The 23,015-nt window shown below is 40.2% G+C and overlaps 1 protein-coding gene across 1 annotated transcript; it reads right to left on the bottom strand.

Annotated features, from left to right (window-relative positions):
* Nucleotides 1-67: 67 nt before the first annotated feature.
* abhd17c (abhydrolase domain containing 17C, depalmitoylase) lies at nt 68-21,449 on the bottom strand. The gene is made up of 3 exons (XM_028402693.1): nt 20,588-21,449; nt 5,480-5,659; nt 68-2,440 (listed from the first exon to the last, which is right to left on the bottom strand). Exons 1-3 carry the CDS (start codon nt 21,070-21,072, stop codon nt 2,221-2,223), a joined length of 885 nt encoding a protein of 294 aa, XP_028258494.1. The 5' UTR covers nt 21,073-21,449; the 3' UTR covers nt 68-2,220.
* Nucleotides 21,450-23,015: the final 1,566 nt, after the last annotated feature.

Raw genomic sequence — 23,015 nt, 5'->3', positions numbered from 1 at the left:
TTCCAATCTGCTCTTCAGTGAACAACATATTCCACCTGACACCAAATGAATGACATCAGACATCTGCTTCCATGCATCCTTTATTCCATTATAAGCATTAAAACATCCACTGTGCTGCCTTCTCGCAACAACCTCCACATGAACGATGTTTCACAGCATATTTAAGGCTTATTTCACTGGTTCTGTTTTACACACTAATACCAATATTTGACTCTACTAGCTTTATCTGCCTTTCATTTGCATAATGTGATTCCAGTGTTAAAATCAATGAGACTAGGGTGCCCAACATGGGGCTAATATGTATAGTAAGATATTGAAGTATACCATTACAGAGGGTTATTATTGTACAAACCTTTCCAGAGACAGTGTAAATCTATCAACATTTAAGACTGGAAAACCTCGTAAAAATGTCAGTATCAAAACAATAATCAGGTCTACAGCAGGGTCTTCTTTTCCTTTAAAAACAGGAACTAGAGGACATACTAGAGATGATCGAGGGCAATTTATCCAAAAACATCTGCCCGACATTAGCTATGATCAGAAAACACTTAAACCCCACTGACAAATCACTTCACATCAATACACGGATTAAACCATCATTACAAGTTGCTATGCAAATCACAACCCTTTCAGTATTTACTTCATTTTAGTGTTATTATTCTTCATTTGCAGGGGTTACAGTACAAATACAAGCTGAAATGTCCAAACTGATTCATGCGTTGCTCATTTCCTGTCCTCCTTGGTGGTTCGGTCAGAAGTGGACAAAAGGAGGACACATTTGGTTTTAGTACCTTTGCCGTCATTTGCCCACACCGTCAGGCTTTCACAGTGATCGACTGATTGATTCCTCTTATGGTTAGCAGCAGTTATCAGACCCCCCTCCTGGGTGAACGAACATAAGGCTTTATTCTTTTTTTTTTGGAGTGAAAAATAACAGTGTCCGACTGGTAAATTAAATAAACTGAGCAAATGCATGTTTACTTCAAATGCCGTCACATGCTCTCATGATTTCATTTACAGTACTGACTTATGATGTGTGTTTATTTTAAATGTCTTTTTACCACACGACCTGCCTGATACATGCTGCTCTCTGTTCGTTTAAGGTGAAGGCTGTTGCTTAGCGGTAAAGGTCTGCACACCGTGTAACAGTGTTGAGAATTTTGATATCCACGTTGTCACGGTCACCTCTTTGTACAGATTACTGGCTGTCAGTGTTCTGTGTGTTAACTCAAAAGAACTTGCTTTGTTTTGAGTCTTTGTTTTGTAATAAATTTATAGAAGCCACAATCTTGAGAGTGTAGGCTGGAATTTCAGTGGGGATTGCCAACACTGAGGCCAAAGCTAGCAGCTAGTAGCTACACAACATGCCAGGAAAACTGGCCTGGATCGTGGTGCTGAAGTCTTTGAGGTAGGCCCCTACACACACACATTTTCTGTACCTGTGTTATGCCGTCATTTGTACCAGTGGCAAAGAAGTGTTTTTGCCAATAAGCAAGATGTGTTTTGTTGTTAGTTCCTCATATGTGAGAGCAGCATGCATCAAGACCAACAGGATCGCGGCTTCAAAGCCCACACATCAGGGGCAAACAGCTTCCAAACACACACCCTCTGAGGAAAAAAAAAGTGGAATGCCAATAACAAACAAATCAACACATACGTAACAAGCGCACAAAAAAAACATTACCTGAAAATACTTGCACATTCAAAGTGCAAATGTTCAATTAACCCTGAATGGTAAATTAAAATTTAACAGAAAAAGTAAAAAAACAGCAACAATTTTATTTCGAGGTGCAAAATTGATAATTTTTTACCTTGTATAAAAGAATACAAAAATCAACATTGTGAAGACTCTCAGTCTTTAGGAAAGCAGAGATTGTGGGAGAAACGGAGAGATGGAGATGTGACAGGCTGAAGAAGTGAGAGACACTGACAGCAGAGGTGAAGGAGGCTGAGAGCTGGAGATTAAGCAGCAAGCACAAAGACTTTCTGAGCCCGGGCTCACTGGGTTTACATGTAGGAACACCAGTCTGGACGACACGCCTGGGTGGGACTGGCTTGATCCTCAGAAGTCTAAAAAAAACACCTCCTCTTCCTGAAATGGCTCCAAGCAGAGAGGGAACTGATGATTTTACTCCAGTCATGCCTGTCTGCTGAAAGAGGAAGAGGAGGAGGCTTCTCCAGTGTGTTGAAATGAACCCGGGCCTAAGTGCCGAGCTCCCCTCAAGAGGTGGTAAGCTCAAAGGAAATGAATTGCTTGAGTCTCTCCAGGTACTGGGCGTAGAGTTCAATGTCGTTGTGGCCAGCTCCCTCCACCCAAAGAGGCTCCACTGCGCGGGGGCAGCGCTCGTACATCGCCAGGCCGTGGGAGAAGTCGATCACCTCGTCCTCTGTACCGTGGATCACCAACACTGGAGATGCCACCTTGGACACCTTGTCAATACTGCAAAGGGGAAAGAGAGAAAAGGGTCAAATAAAGAACATTTAAGGCCACTGTTTAACTATGACTCATAAACACCTGTTGGGTCTTGTATGACATGCTCAAGCCTACAAAAACAACTTTGGCTTTAAAATAGCACAGAGTTTCTGGGGTGGGGCTTATCTCGCAGGCAATAATGTTCTATTTAACGCAGAGCCCAAGTATCTGGAATATTATGACTATCACAGAAACATCTGCATCAGTGATGCCAAAATATGCCTAAATCTAAAAAGACTTTACAGTGGTATGATCCATATATTATTACATTTTACTACCAAACATTGTTTGTTACACATGTTAATTATCTCTGAGAAGTGTGTGTGTATTGATAACTCTTTCACAATATGGATTCTAAAGAGGCTGATGCAGCTCTATAAACTACATCAGCCTCTTTTGAATTAGAATCCATATCATTACTGTTTCAGTCCTTGCATCCTGGAAGTCTAAAACAGCCAACCAAATTATCACAAGGGTTTTGTTACATAGAACCTTCTGGGAGGTCACCCTTAAAACCGTTTGGAAAGGACTGTTGCTTTTGCCATTCGTCACGGTTATCGTCTTTGAAAGCTAGCAGTCCAGTTGGTACATGATTTAACGACCGGTAGACTTTGTAAGAAAAAAAATGCACATCAAAGGCAAACTGCCCATTCCTCCCTGCACCTAAAACATGCTCATGTTATCAAAACTTCGAAACCTTTGGCCATGCCAAAAATTCCTCACTGACTGTTTCAAACCACCAGCAGTTACGCTGCATAGCTTTGAACCTGGCAACATGTTCCTGAAATTCTGCATTTGCGCTAATGTAAAGTGTTTGTGATCACAATAAGCTTGATTGTTGGCTGCTAATTTGAATCCAAAGAGCTTATTACAGTATATGGTGATATGTGATAAAAAGGTATCAAAATGTTACATGTCACTCTTCAGGATTCACTACTTATTTTGTCAAAAATTCTAAATGCATAAAAAGTGTTGAATGGACAAACTGTGACATTGTTCAAATAACAACTACATGATTGTATAAAAAAGTCTGCATATTACACACTGAGTCAGGTAAATGATAGAGAATGAAATTTTGTGTGGCTGCAGTCCCTGCCATGAATATAAATTCCTTACTTATCACCCTTGCCCGTAACTAGCAGCAGCAGCTCTGCCTCCATGATGCCCTGCTGCTCAGATAGAGGTTAGTTGGAAGATTAATGCAGGGAAATCATTGTGAACTAATTTCATTCCAGATGGAATAAAACTATTATCGTGTTGGCTTCACAGCTGGGGTGTACAGACCGAATTATGGCAGACATGGCTGTCAAACATTATCTCTCCTAACATTTGTATGAATATGAGCTCACAGTTACACAGTGCGATCCCCAATATGACTGAATTACCACAGTAGTAGGGCAGCACATATGACAAAAGATCCTATAATCACCCCCCCACCCCAAAAAAAAACAAAAAAAACAAAAAAGAAACAAACAAAACTAGCGTGTAGTGTTAACTGCCTAACATCAAAAAAGCAATAATGTTCTAAATTTGCTGGTTTTATATAGGATACATAGGTATCTATGGTATATATGCAAAGTGTTTACACACCACTTCACTAGACAGATTATTTAAAAATGTACATAAAATAATCTTAAAAATAAATAGGTCAGATTTTAGATGACTGTTGGTTCTGTCCATAATTATCAGCTCAGATAACATAGCCCAAGAGAAGTAAGAAATCCCCAAATGTGTGTACAGAGAGACAGACGGTCTAAATTATGTCACAAATTCTGTTACATCACATCAAAAGCTTGGACAGTTTTTCTTTTAAATCAACCCTGGTTAAATACTGATGTGTGTATTTAAAATGTCAATTTTAAATTCTGAGTATGATGTAAGTGGTGATGACACCAGCTGCTGTTGGCAGAGAAATTAGCCCTGACCTGAGGAATGGGGTACCGATAACGTTACAACAATTATCAACAAATTGCCCATCTGTGCGAAACAAAATGAAAAAAAGTGGACAGGGAAGAGGATGGATGTCTGGCCAATGCCATGATTGTCAGGTATTAGTGATGGACAATGACATTTTATTACCGTGTCCGATTCTATCATACATAACATAAAAAGGGCTTCATGCATTCATGCATCACACAATGCAACCATCTTATTCATTTAACATGACGATAAAGTATTATATCACAGTCCTATCTCTGATTGATATACACCTGCAGATAATACACACAGATCAGCCATACAACATCCCCTGAAAGCTACACTTAATATTCGTCGCTACGCTACACTGCAGACAACAAATCTGTAGAGACACAGTGCACTCATTAAATCTTAACACTGTCTATTCATAATTTGGTCAGACACGTGCTGATCCCTTGTGTGTCTAAATTATGAACCTGGTGAGGTACTCCAAGAACAAAACCATCGTGATGGCCCTCATTTGTCTACTCAGCAGTTGTTGGTCAAAAGGTATGATCTACATGGTGTTCAATAATTCACTTTTTGAGATTTAGAAGACAAAATGGCTTCTAGCTTTAGTTCAATAAAAAGTCAGAGATTTTCCTTGGCATGGTGAAGAGTAGGTACAATTAAAAAGAGCTTGGAGAAGACTGCTATTTTCTGACATGTGACAAGTATCCCTCCCATACATCTTACAGTGAAGATATTTATGGAATGTCCAACTGGGAGGCAACCTTGGGTTGAACACAGGGGAAGGATTATATATTCCATATGGTGGGGAAAGCCTGGTCCCCTGGTCTGACTACTTAGCCTGTGACTACAGATACGTTGATGAAAAATATTAAGAAACTCTAACACTGCTACTACATTGGCATCTAAAAATGATAATATTTCAGTTGTTGCTTTAATAAATCTCATTTCTGCTACACTAACAGACAGTTGGATAGAAGAGTGCAGCCTTGTGCAGTTTAACCCAGCTTGATCCACATACAGAGAACGTATCTCTGCTTTTCCTGCTGTGTGCTGCTGTGTATTTGTGTTTCTACCCACCTTGGGAAGGCATCGAAGCAGTAGGTCTTGCGTGTTTCAGGGAACGCCACCCGTAGCCCCGACATCAAAGGTGAGTGTAGGATGACAGCAGCACATTCATAGCGTGCAGCCAGGTCGATGGTGGGCACTGTGCCGATGCTCTGACCGTACAGGATGATATTCTCAGGTGTTACACCGTACCTTCACAATGAAAAACAGAGTGATTTGAAGTCGGATAAAAGAGGTAAACAAGAGGTAAACAAGAGGTGTTAAAGCTGCTATGATAGCTTGTAATCTAGCTATAAGTAGAGTAAAAAAGCAACACCTAATTCTTGTGCAAGGTAAACATGTAAATCAGTATTTCACATATCAATCATGGTGATTGTTTAATCACATAATTGCAACCTCTTGAGACCTTTCAGAGCTGAACAGCAGCATCCGTCTGTGAAACCGTTGACAGCGTGGTTTAGACGTTATCTGACATTTTCAGCTTTAATTGTCAGATGTCAGGCATCATGTCTGCATTTCAGTAATAGAGAACATAATACCACTTTGAAAAGAAGTGGGAAGTATGACAATGATTCAGCCAACAGCAGGGAGGGGATTTTAGATCATTTTTCATTAGGTTATTACACAATATAATTTAAAACTCCTTTCTCTTTCTTCTACAGGTGCACTACTTACACACTTATTGTTTATTTAAGAATACAAGACAAGGCTTTAAAAATAACCGCCTGCTAAATTCACTAGTACATTGATCAATTATGAACAAGAAACATTATCAACACAATTTAATACAAAATATGTGTAGTTAATATTTTGACTTTTGGAAAAAATGTGTGATGGTTATGAAAAATGTATTATTGGGACTATTTGTAAATTGTGCATGAGGATATTGCTTCTACACAACTGTTAACAAAACAACTCTGTGCTCTTGATACACAGCTGCTATAAAGAGTGCTGCAACTGAAAGAAAACAATATCAATACAGTCCCATTTTACCAGAAGGATCTGCCAAAATGACTCTTACCCAAGACGGGAAACATAAATACAGACTCCGTTTACTTGGTAGAGTTTGAAATACACAAAAGAAAAAATAACACAACTGTAGAAAATCACTGTGGCGACAGTAAGACTGACAATATAGGGACACTGGTACCAAAAAAGGGAACGCATTCCTGTGGAACGTTTTTGGGTTTAAACTTGAGGACAATACATTAGAAGTCGTAATATGTAAGCACCACAAGGTAACACTACTTCAATCTGTACAACAACCTCAAAAGCCACCACAAGATACAGTAGACGTTGAAGGACAAGGGGATCACAACTGAAAACACCAGCCACCAACATTGTGTGAATTGTGTTCTTTAGGAGTTGTAAATTAGGTGAAAAAGTAGTAAAAGTAGAGCAGTAGAGTTTTCTTGGAGACGTTTCGCTGCTCATCCAAGCAGCTTCATCAGTTCTAACTGTTTGGAGGGGAAACATGGTTTATATGTGGTTGTAGACCTCAGTAGGTGTGTCTGTGTAAAAGTCACAAACAATAAATAATAATAAAAAAGCACTAAATGTTTCCATAATTACCTGTGATGATCTGGCTGACTGTGCCAGGTGTGTCTACCATTTAGTGCTATTAGCTTTTACACAGACCCACCCACTGAGGTCTGCCACCACATATAAACCATGTTTCCCCACCAAACAGAACTGATGAAGCTGCTTGGATGAGCAGCGAAACGTCTATCAAATATGGAGCATTTAAGCGTTTGTGTGCACGCACGCACACACACACAATTTAAATTAGAGGCCCATAACTGCCTTCCCTGAAAACTGAAAAGTTCCTGAGCACACACATTTGCTGTGTGCCAGCACCTTGGTTGTCTGCAGATCTGTAATGTAACAAGGAGCAGAAATGCTTGGTGTCAGAAATTTAAGACAGATATCAGAAGAATAGGAGGATATGAAGAGGCATGGAAATATGAAAATACAAAGAAGTGAGAGAAATGCAAGAGCTGATGGCACTAATCCAGAATCAAGATGGAGATGATGGTACTCTGATAATTGGCAGCAGTTCACAGGCACATTTTGACAACCCTGGAACAATGGGCCATCTGAGACAGAAGCTGATTCCATCTTTCAGGAAAACATTATAATCTAGGGATGTCATGACAACAGACACTTCAGCTGTCACTAAGCTGGTGGCAACATTTTTCAAAAACAGACAGACAGTATATATTACCAGGTACTCCAGATACTAGACTAATAGGTGACAGCAAAAAAAAAAAAATAGTTGTACAATGTGTTACATGTGATATGTGTTAAGATATTTCCGTTTGACTTAAATCAAGCAGCTAATGGTGTGTTTATTGCAGGGCTCTAGAGTGTGACTAATTTGGTCGCATGTGTAACCTAATTTCTCAATGGTGCAACCAAAAAAATCTGAGATCGCACCGATGTGACCAGCTGTTCGAGGGGGAAAAAAAATCTATTAGACTCTGAAAGTCTCCCAGTGGTTTAACAACAGACACGCATTAGGCCAATGTTGTGGTCTATCTGTTGTTACTATCCTGCAAGAGCGGAGCATTGTCTGTCAGTCTGATATTTGCATAGAGCATACCAGCTCAAAAAAGTCATTCCTCCTCTAACAGACAAAAGGTTCCATCAGTTGAAGCCCAGCTTTAAAAAAAGAGGAAGAGAGAAAATGAAGAATGCTATATTAACTTTGAAACTTCATTATGGATTTCTGACATGTAGACTTGTTGCCTAGTTTCCCCATAATTTGTATGAGTACTAGGGATGAATTTGATCGATTACATTAAATTAGTTGTCAATTAATTGCCCCGGCAGTATTTCTTTGATATGTAGTGGTGAAGACGTTTCGTAACTCCCAAGTAGCAGCGTCAGTTCTGCTCAACGTGTCGTTTTTGTGTGTCTACATGCTTGCGCGTTTCTCTGCTGCTCTCTGTACTGCGCACAGTGGAGTTTTGTTTAGCTTTCTATTCATTTTATGCTCCTAATGTATCATGCAACAGCCGAGCCAGTGAACAACTTATTTTATGTTAACACAGCCTACATATTGTATTTAATTTCTATTCACAATTGATTTTGTTATACTAGCCTACATAAATGTCATTCCCCTGCAGTTATAATATACACAAATGCTTAGGATGGGTGAAAAAATACTTTGGAAGGCCAATGCTGTTTGCGCACAGTTCAAAGCCATGTGGTCACAGCCTGCAGCCATGTGAACGGATAAAAAAAACATAACAGCTTGAGATAGTCGATTAAGTTGTATATATTGATGGAGATTAACCACTGTCATGATGTTACAAGTTATATATTTTTAACACAGTGAAGTACAAACAAATGGTAATGTTGCTAATAATTGATTCCAAAAAAAGATTCCATATTAAAGAACCTACAGATTATGAGACAGTTTAATACACATGTACCAAAGCATTTTACAAAACGTATCCTGCAGATACTACACCAAAACCTTCATGCCAATGTGAATATGGTAGTGGCAGATTTCCAATAACATGTTTTCCATCATCATCAATTATGACATTAACTGTAACAGCGATTGCTTAAGAAAAATAAATGCCTTTTATTAAGTTACAAAAAAATAGAGGTATTCTTAAAGACTGACAGTGGTTCGGCAGCAACATTCACTAGGAGCGCACCTGGAAAAACATTCCAGAGGCTGAGGGGATGCCTGGTGTCTGGTATGCACTTTGTGGTACACAGCAAAGGACCATCAGATATGTGACAGTGCTTATCCGGTCCTGCAGGATGAAATCAGTGCTGACAGAGAACAGGCCTGTCTAGAGTCTGTCAGGGAGAGAGGGGGATCCTGGATGGTATGCTCCCTTGCCATAACTCACTATCTAGAGAGGAAGCTTAACGCAAACCCTCCCATCTCCTGACTGCAGAGAATGTAGGAGGAGGCCAAGCAGAAACAGTGCCATAACACACACACTGAAGGATCAGGTCTTTTTTTTAACAGCCACGACAAACGATTTGGACCAGAGGTGCCGGGTTATACAGTATGTGCTCTATGAAGTGATGCCATTATAACAGCTCTTCAGATAACAGCTTGGGTGTGACTAATCTGTTGGCTTAGGCAAGTCCTTCCTCTGATAAGCAGCAACTGAGCTGAGCAGTCATCCTGATAGCAGATTATGACCCCACACATGGATGGACAAAGTACCTACTGTTTGCCAGCCATCTCACAAAACAGTGGACTTTGGGGCATCTGTCAGCACATTACAAGGACTCACAACACAACTTTGTGGTTGAATACACAAGTAGAGATGGTTGACAGAAAACTCTAAATAAGGTAGACAGACATACGTCAACAGCTATATTTATATAATATATTTATATATTGCTGTATAAAAAAAAAAAACATGGAAATCTTTCTTGAAATGATCCGTAGCAATTCTAAATACCTATATATATATACATATATATATATATATATATATATATATATATATATATATATATATATATACATATACATATACATACTGCACATACTGCACTGATCCGAGTGCTGTACTGGTGAGTGCAGTACCTGAAACAGAGGGTAAAACTGTAAATTGTATAGTTTTGATGTCCCTATCATGAACCATGGTCATGACATTTTGGTAATGACTAAAAAAATATTTGCAAATACAAGTGGCAGAAATTAGGTTTTTATGTAGGATGGCCTAGATTGGTCTGAGAGAATCAATGACAGTAGGTAGTTAAGGTGGTTTTGGCATCTGGTTATGATGCCCTCTGGGATGGCTGCTTTTAGAGGTGGCACGCAATGTGGACAGACCACAAAGGCTGACCCAAGCCCCACTGGAGGATTACATCTTCCAGTTGAATTGGGAGAGGTCAGAGGTCCCCCCAGGAGGAGCTAAAGGAAATTGCTAGGGAGAAAGAGGTGTCCACATCCCTGCTCCCCCTGTTGCAACCACAACCCTGATGGATGAGGCAGGGTTGCTAGTAGAAGATGGGTGAATGGATGGTTGGACTGGATAAAACAAGATGCACAGGCTGGAATCAGTAAAGATATGTGGTGGACCTTGCCTTTTGCTATATTGTGTAGTCTTTGGATAAATAATACTACCTAAATAGGAGGCCAAAAGAAACACTTCTTAAAAAAACACACACAGCTGTTTATATAGTCCAGCAGCAAACCTGTTCAATTATAAGAAGATATTACAAAACAGAAATCTCAAGATTTCCAAATTTTAAGTGAAGAAAAACAGAAATGCTATGCTTAGTGGGAAAACTCCTTTGACCACTTAAGAATGCGAATGGAAGTGACTTCCAAAGAAATGGAGGTGCAGAGGGAGAGTGACAGAAAAAGAAAGGGGTAGCACAGGGTTTCCATGTGAAACCCAGCCAGTGTAAATTGGCCTGTCCAAACATACTGTGTAGAAAGTCTATGGAAAAATCAAGACTGCATGAAAGTCTTGAACTAAAACCCAAGGCTGACAAGTCTCCAAACGGAACAAGAAGAATTAGGTCCTCAAGTTAAAAATCCAGCCAATATACTTGAGGTTAAGTTTGCCTTTCTCAGTTCAGCCTCTTAAACAGGACATATTCCTTTAAAAAATAAGATGGAAAGACTTATACAGGGCTCTAGACTAACTTTTTGCACTGGTTGCACCGGTGCGCCTAACCTTTTTTTCTTGGGTGCACCGGCACAAAAGTTAGGTGCACCGCATCACACATCACACAGCAGTTTGTTTTTTAATTGCTGTCCATATATTTTATCGATCAGGCCTTAACTTACACCTATCCTAACGCAGAAAGTCTTTTCATCTTCTCTCATCATCTGCAGCTACATCCACTGTTTACCTGACGGCCTCGCAGGGCTGCAGCCAAAGTTTTAGAAATACTGAGGTCCAAAAATTGATGTCTAGGAAATATGAACGGGCTTAATAATCACATATCATCCTAAACTGACTTTGGACCTTGTTTAATGAACACAGGTAAATACAAATAAATAAATACATGTACTGAGAGTACTCATTCAAATTATGGACAAACCAGCCAACAGGTCTGCCTGTCAGAAATCCATAATGAAGATTCAAAGTTACAGCACTCTTCAGTTCCCTGTTTGCTTTCTCTCTGTATTTTCTGGCTGTCACTCCTCACTTATCTATCTGGCAATGGGAATTAAAAATGATTAAAATCATATACACCTTTATTTATTTAATAGTTGTGATTGAGATATATATTTTGTTTTCTTCAACACATTTCTAATGCAGCTACAGTATCTCTTCTCTCATCTTCCTCACCTCTTCCTCTCTGCCTCTGTCTCCTCTCTTTCTAAAGCTGAGCTCCAGCTGACAGACTTTTCATTCTGTTACAGTTTAGCTGTATGCAGACATCATCCTGGCAGACAATGCTCTACTATAGCAGGATAATAACAATACTGTTTAAATGGGTGTTCATCATGTAACCATGTTCTATAACTCCTTAAACCAGCTGACTGCTGTCAGTCAGTGACTCAGCCTTCATGGATGAACCTCACAGGTCAGATAACACTGTCCTCAGACCTGCTGTTCAGTCTGTTATAATGCTACGAGCACGTCACGCCCCCTCCCTGAACATGACCGGCTCGTTATCATCCGTCATTCAGGTCAACAGCAAATTAGCAAAACCCGCATAGTAGCAACAAATCCTGCTCCTCCGCTGTATGTTCACTTAAACTAAACGTCTTTAATACCGGTCTGTCTGTGTGTGTGCGCGCTGAGCGGTGCAGTGAGAGGGTCGTATGAGTTCTGCACACACGTTTTAAAAAGTCCGGGCCGAAACGAACTTTGTTCATATCTCTCTGTTCTCGTGGAGTATGGAACAAGCTTTATCACACAGCATCAGCTCTGCGCAGCATATGTCCGCGTCATTCTCTGAATGTTCGGTCTCAGCTGACCGCAGCAGACACGTTTTCAAAGACACACACACGGAGGTCCCGCCCTTCACCGTCTCTGATTGGTTTAGACCACAATATGGGCCCGATGTGTGTCTGTTGCTGGAGACTTTTGAGAGTCGCGGAGAACGTATCTCCCTCTTACAGCTGGTCGTACCAGTGCGACCTCTGATATTTTTTGGTTGCACCTTTGAGAAATTAGGTCGCATGTGCGCCCAAAATGGTCGCACTCTAGAGCCCTGTTATACACAGTGCCCACATTAGAAGGGAACTGATCCAACAACAACTTAAAATTCACATCTGTGTCTAAAATCCTATTACCCCTTAAATGGTAACATGACCAGAATTTAGAGTGTACTTAAAATGGATAACAATACTCTTTTTTTACAACTAATAAGAAAAGCAGGGTCATTAATTCTATGAACCCCATGGTATATCAAACAACACAGTGAGGTGGTTCACTAAAGTTAACTAAAGGAAAACAAGGCAAGAAAATAATAGAGTATGTAATATGTAACCTTAGCATATGAAGGGATGAAAAATTTTGCACTACTCAAAAAAACCAAGGCATATGTGGCTAGCCATTGAAACAACTGGGTTTAGAGCCTTTAAAAAGAGGGTTAATGGGTGTTCGCACTAGACACAATGTATCCATAACGGATGTAATAAGTGTTTTTCAAACTAATTGAGTGACCCATTCATATGTGAATATAACATGCATAAACAGACAGATGGAGGTTATAGCAGGAAATCTAAATACAGGCTTCCAATTTACCAAAACCAATCATGTCAACATCTTTGAATGCTCAGGTATGTCTTTAATTGATGCAGGAAAGGCCTCGGGCATGTTTTAACAAGACTAGAGCGCAAGTGTTGCTCATATTATCTCTGATAAAGCCACAGCTCTTCAGGACAGAGGAGAAAACAATGAGCTTTTATGACAAAAGGTAATTTAGGCAAGAATTCTTTCAGCAGACAGCATGTCTCGAGACTTCTACTTCATTAAATTGTTGTGGGGGCATTGTATAAAAGGGTTTTAGAGAAAAGTGACAACCTGCTTCCCAGGTTGTTTTTGATGAAGGCGAATAGGCCTAGGTAGTGCATATTCCCAGATGGATGCTTGTGGCATTCAGGTGCATAGCCAAAGGCAAAATTGTGAATGATGAAAACAGCATTCAATTCTAAGACGTGCAACCCATTTTAAAATGATGTTAAGGAATGATGCCGGAAAATACATTTACAAAGCACACGCAACAGCTCATGATTACTCAAAGGAGAAGGAGTAAGATAAACACACAGTAACATCAAACATGCTTTTTACAGAGCTACAATGATGGTGAATAAATGAATGATCTCTACATGGAAGTAGGTTTGGGCGATATTAAGGTAATAAGGTATGCCACAGGGTCTTCAAAATAGCAGTGGTATCAGAATAAATACTGTCATTAAAAAAAACCAATGCACTTATATAGGGGATAAGTATTAAATATTAAACATCATATATTTAATGCCTTGTGTGGTTGAACTTTGAGTTTTACTTCAGTAGTGTATTATGTTTCTCTTTTGGAGACGTTTTATAAAGATTATGAATGTGACGTCCTTACATAAACGCGCAGGGAAGGGAGAAAGGGAGAGAAAAGGAAATGGCTAGTCGCACAACAAGCGACTAGGTTTGGCAGTATTTTGGATTCCAAGCCAAATTTTGCAATCACCTTTGCTTTCGCAGTCACCTTTTTTATTGCAAATTTTGCAATAAAAAAGGTGACCACGAGACGGAAACACATGTAAATTAAGGACAGATCTCTGAAAACACCACTCACTGCTGCGAGGATGCATCAAGTTCATGCAGGGCATCAGTTTGAACACCTCCCACTGATGCAGGACCAACAACAACTGCGTAAGGGACCAGTTATACGCAGCCGACAATAATGGGGGCTTTTGGGAAAACAACATAGTACAAAAGGAAGGACAGTGCTTGTTGAAAAACCTGTACAGATGCAGGGACAAACTACTTGGTGAAGGAAATGGTCTCTTTCCACATGGTAAAGGCCTTAGATGCCAGTACGAGCTGCCTAGACAGAAATATTTCTCACAAACAGCCGTCCCACATTTTTATAATAAAGTTAGAGATCAGGTATGAGTGCTGCTGTCAAAGCAACTGACATGTGGTCATCAGTTAACATGACACCATATATGTCCCTGACTGTCCATACCATTACACCCGAGTAATGATTCCTAATGATTCCAAAAGCCTCCAAACAAATTTTCCTGAGAGTCATACGGCGAACAATCTTGCTGCTGAGGTGCCACTTGGAGCTGCACCTCAGGACTGGCAACTTGACGAGGAAACAAACCACCATCCACCGTAACCACTTACTGCCCTTGAACTCTGCCGTAATATTGTGAACTCCTCAAGAAGCAAATAGAGTTATGACTCCCAGAACACAGTTAATAACGGTAAGAATACATTTGTATCTGAATCTGTTAACGTTAGATGGTGTAACTAAGAATAGTATTCTTTGTTTGTTTGTTCTTTCTTTGTTTATTCATTCATTCATTCATCTGTAGGACTGTGCAACTCGCTGGCAATGGTGAAGTGCATCCTCGAGCAGGCCCAGGTGATCAGACGTGTCCTGTCTCCTGATGACAGGAGCAGCCTGTCCCCGACCTGGCAGGACATGGACGTCTTGAAAGCTGTTCATGACGCACTGAAATCAGTCAGTGATTTCACTGATATTTAGTCAGGAGAAAATTATGTGACCAGTTCCTCTATCCTCCTCTAATACTCTGCAGAGACAATGTGTTAGATATGTCAGAAAATGACCTCCAGCTAGGGCTGAACGATCTATCGTTTTAGACCGAAAATCACGATCTCAGATGACGCGATTTTGAGATCGTCAAAGCCGCGATTTTTTGCACTGCTCCTAACTGAATCAGGTTTTGTTTTGTCAAATGCTACGGCTGAAAACGAAAAGAAAACGGAGGAACTGGTCCCTAAAACAAACTCCACCTTTATGTTCGGTGCTGTTTCTGCCGGCAGCAGCGGCGCGTCTTCTAAGCCTGTGTCTGTGTGCGCGCGCGACGTGAGTCGCAGTGGAAGGGCCGCGTGTAAATGCTACGAGCACGGACGCGCCCACCTCTCTGAACATTACCAGCTCCTTATATTCAGGTTCGCTGCTGTTGTGCCGTCAGCAGCTCTTCTACACCTGTGTGTGTGTGTGTGTCGCGTGTGTGTGTCGCGTGTGTGTGTGTACATCAGATGCAGACAGAGGCAGCAGCTAATGACGTCACCAAAACAATAACGCAGGCATTTGATGAAGAGGCTCCATGAGGACTAAACGGTGGACAGAGGTGACAGCAGCAGCTCCGTTTGTCCTTAGATATGATTCCCATTAAAGTTTGATCATTTGTTCTAAATCACATTGAACTTTAAGAGTTACTTAAGTCTCAACACTGTATTTATTGTTTAACCTTAGGAGGCACACTTCAGTCTGTTTAATGACTGTTGAATAATACTTTACAGAACTACATTAGTCTTCTTTTAACCTATTTGAAATAAAACTTTATTTTGTTCTGTAATTGTTATTTAAATTTTCATGTTTATTAAAACTAATACTGAGTGCACGTTATCAGAGTTTACTTTTAGATCTACTGATAGTTTTTGAGAAGTGACAGAGTAGCTACCTGAAGTCATTTACACAGAAACATGTTTGACATGATTTGAAAAAAATCGTGGATGAAATCGAAATCGCAATATTTGCCAGAAAAAAAATCGCAATTCAATTTATTCTTAAAATCGTTCAGCCCTACCTCCAGCTAACAAAGTCAATAAAAATGGAATTCTAAAAAAGCTGGAGCCAAAGTTTAATCCGATTCAGTGCGCAAATTGATGCGAAAATGCACTTTCCTTGACCATTGTTACCGCTGAGACCAAGGCTGAAAAACAGGCTGAGATTGTGAACTTAGAGGGGCAAGCACCAGCAGGTTCAATGGCCATCAGAGTGGAAGAAGAAGAGGCACAACCTGAACCTCCACGAAAAAAGATGACTCTGGGAGGTCTCCTGCAAAAACAAGCTGGACTCGCCGGCACCGTAGAGGACCAAGCCGGAGCTGAGCTAACAGAGCCCAGGCCCAATGTGCACACACACAGACATGTATTAGGCCATATGTACTACTCATAATGATAATAATAATGATTGTGGAGCTGTTCCAGTATTAAATGATTTTTAGAAATTTTATTTTATTTATCTTTGAAAGAGTGTACTTGCATTATTATGCCATTACCTTTATATTACTGTAGTTAATGGTCTCAAAACCACAATATCATCACCTATCGCAATCATTTCTGAGGCAATTAATCGCCCAGAAAAATTTCTTATTGTGACAGGCCTAACTGAAGTTAATCAATGTAAGGAGACGTTCTGCAACCCACAAGTACAGCAAGCCAAAAGAATTTTAACATCAAGATAACTACAGGCACAAAGTCAAAAAATTTAAAGTGCTTCATTCACTACTGAGACTTTTGGTATTGGGCCAACATGATCATAGATATCACTTCCCAGCAGAGAAGTGACTAGTGACTAGTGAGAGAAGACTAGTTAAGTGGTCATGTGTGAGGGCCTGTTAAAGCAAAATGAATGAGAATAGACAAAGCGACTTGCAGGAAGCAAGTTGATGTACGCCTTAGCCACTTTAATCAGCACCTCCCGAAAAACAGTTTAGTTCAGCTCCACAGGATGAAAACTACACACAATAACATAACCCACTAATTATTGACTACTTTGGCATCAATTTTCTGTCAGTGACATTTACTAGTTTCAGCATTTCTACTACACATATAAACCATATCAAATATTTCATTCTATTATGCAGTGATGGCATTATTGTGCATTGCAGCACACAGGAAGTGTACCTTTAAAAGCCTAGCAGTGTGTAGAGGTCAAAGAGAAAGAAAAAGTACAATAAACAGAATTAATTAACAGAATGTCAAGCCCACTGATCTTTGAGTAAACAAATCTTCAAAGTCTTTCCAGCTGTACAAATACACCATAGGCCTGAGGGCTAAGTAATGGGCCACTATGAAATCCAATTTCTTTTTTAAGCCATTGACTGATTTTCCACGAAATGTGATTAAAAAGATATTGAATAAACATAAAGTTCCTCCTTAGGTGCTTAGCTCCTGAGAGGACAGTCTAATGATCAAAGTAGTTAATGCTTGGGAGGTAGCTCCCTGAAGGGAACAATGAAACGTTTCATTTTAACGCTGGGTGGGAAGAAATCTTCTTAGTTTCCTTTCAGTAGCACTTTGACTATCTGTCAAAAGTGACATTAATCTCAGGCATATTCTGAATGAGAAACCTGCTTGGTATTAGCAGTAATGATTAGCCCTTGGCCTGTATAATGTATGACTGCAAGGTGAAAATAACACTGCACATGGCTTTCAATCATTAAATCTGATAACCGGCACAGACAACGTGACGAGCAACAGCACATCTTATAGAAAACATTCAAATTTTTTCCAGCAATAAATCCAACTTCTGTTGTATTAAGCATAATAACAAAGACCCAGACAAGGTCTACACGAAGGAAAATTCATTTGCAACTTTTCCTGTAGTAAAGTAGTTATTGCTGTTATCGCTCCTGTCCAGCTTGTGTGGCCATTAAGTATATGAATCGCTTCCATAAGAAGCTTTACAAGCTGCAAACATGTAGCTCTATGCAGTGATAAGATACAGACATTTTAGGGCTGAAATGGATGCTGATAAATGGATTTGCCAACATAGGAAATTAATTGCCACTTTTTTTGCTTACCAATTAATTAATCACTTTAAGTTGTTTATATGTCTCTATTCCCAGCATCAGTATGTAAGTATTCTTTATCTTCAAAGATACCTAGAGTCCACATCAGACAGATTTGCACAGCTAAAGATGACATTTTAGAAACGAAGCCTTGTCCCATTTCACAGGTGAAAGAGTGTGACTAGGCCATAGGGCTGTAATCAACCAAAGAAAGTCTTGAGCCCTGGAGCTGTATCGCTCCTCTGTGCTTCCTGACTACAGTGGAGAAGTTGAAGCAGGAAGGGTTAACAGTTGTAGTAACATAAAGACTACAAAGAGTAGTAATTTATTTGTTTATTATTATATCGTTTTGACCCGATAGCTCTGGATTTCTGGAAAATATACTCTCATCTTGTGATATCAGCACAAAACATGGTGAGGAATATTTACACAATTATACATATTAAAAATAGAGACACTATCATGACGCTCTGTACATGTCCTGCGCACAGAGCGACACTGAACACAGGGGCGCTGCTTCGCTGAATGACATCAGTGTGGTTCGGGTATGTCTGAAGCGTGCTGCCGCTGTTGCGAGCGGGTGCGCCTACAGTTATAAAACCATTTACTAGACAATAAGGATGGGGCAGCCTAACACAGACAAGGCAGCTTTCCGTTTTTAGGCGATATGCGATGTTTGTAGTAGAGCTGTGATAGACACTTTATTGATCCGTGAGGGGAAATTCAGGATGCAAACTTTTTTCCGTTATCTGTTTTCATGAAATGCTGCCACACTGCAGATGTCTCTGACATGATAGAGGAGGACTGACTGAAATGACACGGTCAAACCTAAATAAATATTCAGCAAACCACTGGGCCGGTACTCTCTGTCCGGTATACATGAATACCATACTGTACCGTGCGCCCTTTTTTTTTTTAATTTCATGCTGGCAGCACATTAAACTGGTATGAGCCAGTCCCGATGTGTTTTTGTTTGTTTTTGTAATTTTATCATGTTAAGAGCCTCGTGCAGTATTTATGTTAGAAGTTACGCATGGTAATAAAAACACTTGTCCGGTAAACTGAAAACCTGCCGGTCACGTTTTCCGCTGCCAAGTTTTTCTAATGGAAATAATTAAAATTATAAATGTAGGCTCAGACGGCACCAAACTGTTGGCTTGTGCCTACACCGCTCAGAAACTAAACACCCTCTCAGCTCTGGCTCGTCCTCCAAAGCGCAGCACACTGAACACATCAGATAGCGAGGGCGCGCTGCTTTATTCCCACATGTATTATATATAATGTGGATCAATACCAGAGTATCCAGAGCAGATCTCAGTGGAACGCGGGCTACGAGTGTACTTTTTAACGTTTTCACTCAAACTCCACCTCTTTGCTGTTGATGAATGCAGTGAGACTCACAACCTTGGTTTGAAGTCCCATCACTTGTTAGCAATCCTAATCATCTGTGTGCTTTACTAGCGCATTCTGTGTCATAGAATTAAACATGAAAATCTCATAAGAAAACCATTCATGCTTTTGTTAGCTCCCGTTTGGACAACTGTAATGCATATTATACTGAAGTTAACCAAGCATGCGTCCATTGCTTACAACTAGTACAAAACGCTGCTGCTCGCATGCTCACAAACACTTGTAAGAATGATCATATAACACCTTTCCTCTACTCTCTCCACTGTGAAGTACAGAATTGACTTTAAACCTCTGCTGTTTGTTTTTAGTGCTGTCAACGGTCTTGCACCTTCTTATTTATGTGAGATTTGAAACATTCATCAACACTGCAGGGCTTTATGCTCTGCTGACCAGCAGCTTTTACGGGTCCCTCGGTCTAGGTGCAAGCAGTGGGGCGATCGCTCTTTTGCAGTGGCAGGTCCTAAACTCTATGTCTTTATCTTTAAATCATTTTGTTAGCAAATAACTAAAAGGTGACTTTCTAAAAGTTTTCATGCTCAAAGTTTAAATATTATTTATTGCTTCCACACAATTTGTAGGGGAGGGATAATAATCATGGTTTGATTATAAATTTAGGGATATAATTTGTTATTGTTAAATAAAAAATACATTATTCAGATTCATTTGATTTTTTGTGTACCTAAATAATACATTGTTTTACAGGATGAAACACCAGGAACTGTTCACAGCTGGGTGTGCAGATCCTAGACATCCACAAAGGACCTTCCAGGAATAGTGACGTCATTTTCAAGACAAGTGACTGGTGAGCAGGCGAAGTTTTACAGGCCTAAAATGACATTTTATCTCCAACATGTACGACTCAGGTGCCATTCAGGTTTGTCAGGTACTACTTGTGTGGCGCAAGGCAGAGCCGCAGTTATTCTGGTATGTGGAGCTCAGTCATAAGACATTCATCAGGTCTAACTCACTACATGAATACAGGTCGCACTCACTTGTTCCGTAGCACCTGCCAGGCCGCCTCGATGTCGGCATACAGGTTCTTCTCGGATGGCTTCCCGGTGCTGACTCCGTAGCCCGAGTAATCGTAGGAGAACACGTTGCAGTTTATCCTGGAGCCAAGACCGATGTAGAAGCTGCACATCTGTCCCAGGTCCACGGCGTTACCGTGTGAGAACAGCAGCGTGTAGCGACTGTTCGGGGCGCAGCGCACAAACATGCATGCAACCCGGTTACCCCGGCTGCTCCTGGTAGTGAATACTTCCACTGCATCGAGCTCCCGCTGGGAATACTGCCAGTCCGCCCGTTCTGTCAAGTGCAAGCTCGTTACGCCGTTTGCATCGGTGTGCATCGAGTATGTGGGCTCAGGTGGAAGAAAGGCTAGCTTGGCCGCGATACGGCTCGGGCAGGGCGGACAGCAGAACAACCAGCATAGTTCACCGATAGAAAACCCATTCATCCTGGGGCCTTGTTCGGGCATTTAGGCGCGGACTTAACAGGTGGTCAACAAACAGCTACTGAATTAATAACACAGTTCTCTTCCACCTTCGGTCCAGTTTATCATTACACGATGTTCCTGTGAGTAGCAGTGCAGGATGACAGTCTGGTCGGCTTTGCAGCTAACGCGCTAGCCGGCAGCAGGTAGCTAACAACAAAACTCAGACTTAACGCAAATTACAGCTTTACTAAATCGCAACATTAAGCTTCATATTATTTTACAGCACACATTTGTGCCGCGAGTGGTCTTGACTGAACTATTCCGTCCTTAGAACACATCACTTGCTGTAAGTCAATATTTGATGCTAATAGACTGTGGAAAGGAGAGCAGCCATTTCTCTTGAAGGGAGACGAGCCGGTCTTCCGGTACAACCGGATATCCGGTTCGGCATTTTTTTCTTTCTTAAATTATATATTATTTAATTGTATGTCATTTACTTACAAGCACTAATGTTACGGCAAAATTAATGTCATAAAACAAAATTGTTTTATTTGGAGGGCGTTTATTTTACATTATCTTTATTGTCATTATTGTGACATATATACACACATATTGGAACACCTGGGCCATAAATGAATTCAAAAACATACATTTTCTGATTTTGTCGTTTGTATGGTCCAGACAAAATGTTAGGGACAATTTTCAACAGGAGGTGCAGCTCAAACCACTTTTTTTTTCAAATCTCATAGCAGCAAAGGGTAATAGTCTTTCAAAAGCAAAGAACATTCACAGGAGTCATCCACTCATTGTCAGTGTCTGATGATGAGGGAGAGAACAAGCTGATCGTCGTCCCAGCAACAGTGAGTCAGAAGTGTGTGATGACGGTGACATTTTGTCCAAGTGTGACTGTTGAGAGCAAAGACTTTCAGTCATCTTTCTTCTGTGATCATAAGCCTGTGAGTGCTGTGGAAAGCTGCTTTTATTGTGCTGAAAGCAGAGAATGAGGTTATAGCAATAAAGACTGATTTGCTCTCATATTGTAGACAGACAGAACAGGTTTGAGATGGGAGTGTGGAGCAGTTTGTTTCATGCTTTATGTTGCTGCAGAATTCTTTGAAGTACACATCACAGATTGAGACAGGTTGAATTTATGAATCTGTCCTTCCCTTCCAGACATTAAGGTGCTTTCATCCAAAAATCAGACATGCAAATGACAAAAGCAAAACAAATAACTGACTTCAGTGGTGCTTAGCCATGTGTGAAAAAGCAGATTTACGTCAGCTCGATTCATTGTGACTGGTAATGAGGACATTAAGTATCTAAAAGACCTCAAACCCTGTTACTGTGTGTTGGAGGACAAATGTTGGATGGTATTGTTTCAAACTAAGGCCAAATTTCTCATCAAGTTCTTATGAGTTTAGCTTTAATCCATAAATTCAGAATTAACTACATTTCACATATTGGAGGTAAAAACTGTAATTGCTTGTTGTTGAGAAAGAAACCGGAAATGAGTGAGTATTAGCATTAATTAGGCTAACCATAGCCTAATAACCCCAAATTAACAAATGACATGACAAAAGGTAAACTGCTGTGATTATTATGGCTTGATCCAAAAAGAATGCCCAGATTCACAGCTATGTTCAATTAAAATGAGACCCATACAATCGTGATTAATTATTTATTACCAAATTATTCATAGGGTTTCTAGGTAGTACCCCCTCTTCTAATTCTGTGTTTTGTGTACATAACATAATAACAATCATTTTGTAACATTGAACTCAGTGAGGCCTGTTAGCTTTGACATTCAGGTCTTAGGTGGTGGGGCGGTGCACGTCAGGCCAACGTGTAGGGCTCTGCGTCAGTTACTATCATAATATTGTAGCAACTCCAACAACTCTTGTTTTTGCAATGACTTTTTTTGGTTTGATAACAACGTCAGAAGTTACTAAAGATTCTAAAATAAATCATATTCATATGAAAAACAG

Source organism: Parambassis ranga, chromosome 3, assembly GCF_900634625.1.
Source record: "Parambassis ranga chromosome 3, fParRan2.1, whole genome shotgun sequence".
Taxonomy (NCBI): Eukaryota; Metazoa; Chordata; class Actinopteri; family Ambassidae; genus Parambassis; species Parambassis ranga.
Note: the sequence above shows the minus strand (reverse complement) of the source record. Positions and strands in the feature narration are given on the sequence as shown.